The sequence below is a fragment of the Clupea harengus genome, chromosome 3, assembly GCF_900700415.2.
Source record: "Clupea harengus chromosome 3, Ch_v2.0.2, whole genome shotgun sequence".
Lineage (NCBI taxonomy): Eukaryota > Metazoa > Chordata > Actinopteri > Clupeiformes > Clupeidae > Clupea > Clupea harengus.
Window position 1 is genome coordinate 15,561,551 of NC_045154.1, and position 5,000 is coordinate 15,566,550.

At 49.8% G+C, this 5,000-nt stretch overlaps 1 protein-coding gene across 1 annotated transcript in view; it reads right to left on the bottom strand.

Moving 5' to 3' along the window:
- Positions 1-5,000, bottom strand: part of tjp1b (tight junction protein 1b) — a 117,106-nt gene that overhangs the window by 16,297 nt on the left and 95,809 nt on the right. Inside the window, exons 10-12 of the mRNA XM_031562307.2 lie at positions 3,373-3,517; positions 2,797-2,811; positions 2,143-2,178 (exon numbers count right to left, since the gene is read on the bottom strand). Coding sequence (XP_031418167.1) covers positions 2,143-2,178; positions 2,797-2,811; positions 3,373-3,517 — 196 coding nt within the window. The remainder of the gene's footprint in view (positions 1-2,142; positions 2,179-2,796; positions 2,812-3,372; positions 3,518-5,000) is intronic.

Below are 5,000 nucleotides of genomic sequence, written 5' to 3' on the forward strand. Positions count from 1 at the left end.
ACCACACACAACACACACACACACACACACACACACACACACACGCGCTCACACACACACGCTTACACACACACGCTCACACACACTTAGCTGTGCACTCATGATGGAGTGACACACACATCACAGGCAGCTTCACTTCATACTCCACAGAGAACAGAAGGCAGAGAGGCAGAGAGACAGAGAGACAGAGAGGGGTCTGTGCTGCTCTGCTGTGTTGGGTCTGTGCTGTGTTGGGTCTGTGCTGCTCTGCTGTGTTGGGTCTGTGCTGTGTTGGGTCTGTGCTGCCCTGCTGTGTTGGGTCTGTGCTGCTGTGCTGTGTTGGGTCTGTGCTGTGTTGGGTCTGTGCTGCTCTGCTGTGTTGGGTCTGTGCTGTGTTGGGTCTGTGCTGTGAGCTGTGTTGGGTCTGTGCTGTGTTGGGTCTGTGCTGTGAGCTGTGTTGGGTCTGTGCTGTGTTGGGTCTGTGCTGTGAGCTGTGTTGGGTCTGTGCGGTGTTGGGTCTGTGCTGTGTTGGGTCTGTAAACTTGAAGGTCACTTCTGTGCTTCCTCTCCTCTGCTGCTCTATATTTAGCACCCGCTCATCTGATCAGAGGGACGCAAGCAAGACAACAGCCCCCAGGTACCATCTGCCCCCCCCCCCCCCCCCCCCAATGCCCCGCGTCCGAGAGAAGAGGAGAGGACTTTCTGTTGATATTTGCTGTAAGGATGAATGCCTTTATGCAGACAAGAAGCTTCAGAGGTCAATGAGGTGGTGTGTGTGTGTGACCGGCTGATGTCTTTGGTCCTCACGTTACTGAGGTGAGGTGTTTGTGTGTGTGTGTGTGTGTGTGTGTGTGTGTGTGTGTGTGTGTGTCCAGCTGATGTGTTCAGTGCTCATATTATTTGTTTATTACTCTCAGTCGTTCACATGGAAACCTCTCTGATCTGTGCAGGTGCGGCCTGCTCTCCTCCTGGCTTTACCTCCGTGCAGCAGGCTCTACCTGAGTCCTCCCACCAGGACTGGCAGAGAGGGGTGTGTGTGTGTGTGTGTGTGTGTGTGTGTGTGTGTGTGTGTGTGTGTGTGTGTGTGTGTGTGTGTGTGTGTGTGTGTGTGTGTGTGGGGCATCAGAGTCAGCACAAGACTCGTTTCACAGGGAGGTCAGGAGTGTCAGAGTGTTAAAACGCTTTCCTTCTTTTTGGCCTCCAATTCTTTTATCTTTTTATTTAATATTGCTCCTAATATGTCTCTCTCTCTCTCTCTCTCTCTCTCTCTCTCTTTCTCTCCGTCTTTCTCTCCCTCCCTCCTTCCCTCCCCACACTGCACTTCTATGAGACCTAGCCTGCAAACTGCTCCATGAAAGATTCTACTGTAAGCTTGCACAAAGACAGAACACCCTGCTCAACTGCTCCTGGTGGTGTGTGGTGTGTGTTTGGTGTGGTCACACTGGCCAGGAGGGTCTGAGAGTTCACCACATCCTCCACTCATCAGACCACTGCAGAGATGGTCTCTCCGCAGGCCCCAAAACGCCTCTGAAACGGGGACCTATTTAAATAGAAAGTCACCCCTACGCGTCTAATGTGACTAGCGTAGAGCTAATGCGAGCGAGAGACTAGCATAGAGCTAATGTGAGCGAGTGACTACCATAGAGCTAATGTGAGCGAGTGACTAGCATAGAGCTAATGTGAGCGAGTGACTAGCATAGAGCTAATGTGAGCGAGTGACTTGCATAGAGCTAATGCGAGCGAGTGACTAGCGTAGAGCTAATGCGAGCGAGTGACTAGCATAGAGCTAATGTGAGCGAGTGACTAGCATAGAGCTAATGTGAGCGAGTGACTAGCATAGAGCTAATGTGAGCGAGTGACTAGCATAGATGGCAGCCATGCAGCTCAGACTCCGAGGCCATGAGTGGGACCAGCTTCTGGTCTGCCTCACAACCTTACTATTTCCCTGGGCAGGGTAGCACACAGGGCGAGCTCTCATTGGCTACTTCATCACAACAGGTCATGTGAGGACACACAAGCATTCCCATTGGACACTGCACACTTGCATGCATCACAGCCAGTTACAGGTTACACTGGAGTTAAAATCACTGAGGGCCACACACCACGCACAGCTCCGAGCACCAAAAACACATTCACTCACGCACACTGAATTGACACACTTACAGGGGTATGATTCTGTGTAAGAAAGGCCCTGAACGCCTGAATGAGAAGAAACACAAACGCACCAATATTAACAGAGACAGACAGACAGACAGAGACAGACAGACAGACCCACACCAACACTAGGCTACATGAGGCAGGGATAGGCAGGGGGCAGCTGCCTTATCTAGCACTAGAGCTCAGCGGGCCAGCCAGTACACACTGCTAAAGCCAGCAGCCTCTGACATACACGCACACACACACACACACACACACACACACACACACACACACACACACCGGCCAGAGGAGGATGAAGGGCGGCTACATCACCTCCCCCTCGGCCCGTCCGCGAGGCACTTTCACGCCTCGATTCAGATAGCCATGTGTCTATCTATGTAGGACACCAGCCATTTAGTCAATTATGGACCTCAGCAGGGCTGCTACCGCCACTACCTACTAGCATGGCTATCACTGAAACCCACTCTACCTTAGCAGGGCCGCTACCGCCGCTACCTACTAGCATGACGATCACTGAAACCCACTCTACCTCAGCAGGGCTGCTACCGCCACTACCTACTAGCATGGCTATCACTGAAACCCACTCTACCTCAGCAGGGTTGCTACCGCCACTACCGCCGCTAATGCTAGCATGACTATCACTGAAACCCACTCTACCTCAGGATCCTCCAGCTAGAGGCCAGGACAGGACGGCACAGCATCACACAGGCACGGCGCAGAGAGAGAAAGATGGAGTTGAGAAAGTCAAAATATAGTGATGTCACATGATGTCACATGAAGAGGAGAGGAGAGAATGAGAGACAGTGGAGAGGGAGAAAAGATGGAGAGAAACAGATAGAAAGAAAGAAAGAAAGAAAGAGAGAGAGAGAGAGACACACACAGTGGGCAAGATATGGAGAGAGAGACAGATGGAGTGAGAAAGAAAGAAAGAGAGAGAGAGAAAGAGAGAGAGACACACAGTGTGCAAGATGGAGACGGAGAGAGAGAGAGAGAGAGAGAGAGAGAGAGAAAGAGAGAGAGACACACACAGTGTGCAAGATGGAGACGGAGAGAGAGAGAGAGAGAGAGAGAGAGAGAGAGAGAGAGAGAGAGAGAGAGAGAGAGAGACACAGGCATCAAGAGGGACAGAAGACAAAAAGTAGAATGCAGGTGGGAGACAGCAGGAGAGATAGACAGTAAAAGCTCCAGAGGAAAAGAGTCTGTGTGTGTGTGTGTGTGTGTGTGTGTACATACCTGCCGTTGCTGATCTGCGGTGGCGAGTGTCTGGAGTGGTCGGAGGGCTCAGAACGGCGGTCTGGGGAGCGAGAGCGGCTGCTACGACGACGCTCGTGGGAACGGTTGGAATGATCCGACGCCACCGAGTGGATGTCTGAAATGTCTGCAAGGAACACACACACACACACACACACACACACACACACACACACACACACACTTTAACCTCAGGAACAAACACAGTAACGCATACCTTTCATCCTCAGAAACACATTTGGTGACTGTGGAGTTCCTCACGAGTGAGTCTGACTGTGTTAGTGTGGGGTTCCTCAGAAGTGTGTTAGTGTGGTGTTCCTCAGAAGTGTGTTAGTGTGAGGTTCCCCAGAAGTGTGTTAGTGTGGGGTTCCTCAGAAGTGTGTTAGTGTGGGGTTCCTCAGAAGTGTATTAGTGTTAGTGTGGGGTTCCGTGTGGTTCCTCAGAAGTGTGTTAGTGTGGGGTTCCTCAGAAGTGTGTTAGTGTGGGGTTCCTCAGAAGTGTGTTAGTGTAGTGTGGGGTTCCTCAGAAGTGTATTAGTGTTAGTGTGGGGTTCCGTGTGGTTCCTCAGAAGTGTGTTAGTGTGGGGTTCCTCAGAAGTGTGTTAGTGTGGGGTTCCTCAGAAGTGTGTTAGTGTAGTGTGGGGTTCCTCAGAAGTGTATTAGTGTTAGTGTGGGGTTCCGTGTGGTTCCTCAGAAGTGTGTTAGTGTGGGGTTCCTCAGAAGTGTGTTAGTGTGGGGTTCCTCAGAAGTGTGTTAGTGTGTGGTTCCTCAGAAGTGTATTAGTGTTAGTGTGGGGTTCCGTGTGGTTCCTCAGAAGTGTGTTAGTGTGGGGTTCCTCAGAAGTGTGTTAGTGTGGGGTTCCCCAGAAGTGTGTTAGTGTGGGGTTCCCCAGAAGTGTGTTAGTGTGGGGTTCCTCAGAAGTGTATTAGTGTTAGTGTGGGGTTCCGTGTGGTTCCTCAGAAGTGTGTTAGTGTGGGGTTCCCAGTGTTGTGCATGAACGCGTTCAAAAGAACGCGTTCATTGAACACGTTCATTTTTATGAGAACGATGAACTGAACGCAACTTCATGACAAATAATGAATTTGAACGGTGAACACGTTCATATTATCTGAGGTCTAGCTAAAACATTACGGAATGTTTTCCTTCTACTGAGGAAAGACGCTGTCTAAATCGAATGCTTGTACCATGTCGTTGCTCAGTACCTGTCGTTGGCCATAGTAATTGTTTGTTAAATTGCCCAGACAGACCATGTTTCGGTAAATGACCATATTTGGTAATTGCGTTGGTCATGTGATAATGTTTTGATATCGCTTCACGGCATATTTAGATGGAGTAGCAGTTAACTTCGGGCATATTTTCACATAATTGAACGTTGCACTTTGTTGAAGTTGTGTGCGTCCATGTACACGTGAGTTTGACTTTGTAGCCTACCTTGTCATTATGTGTTTGTTATAGTTTAGCTCTCTCATAATTGTTTCGAGCACTGTCACTTAATTAATCTAGCATGATGCACTGTTCGTGAACTCGCTTATCATAAACTGCTAATGTACAAATACGAGTGTTACATGGTTTACCTATGCTAACTTTTGTTGCCCTTGTTGATCTGAGATT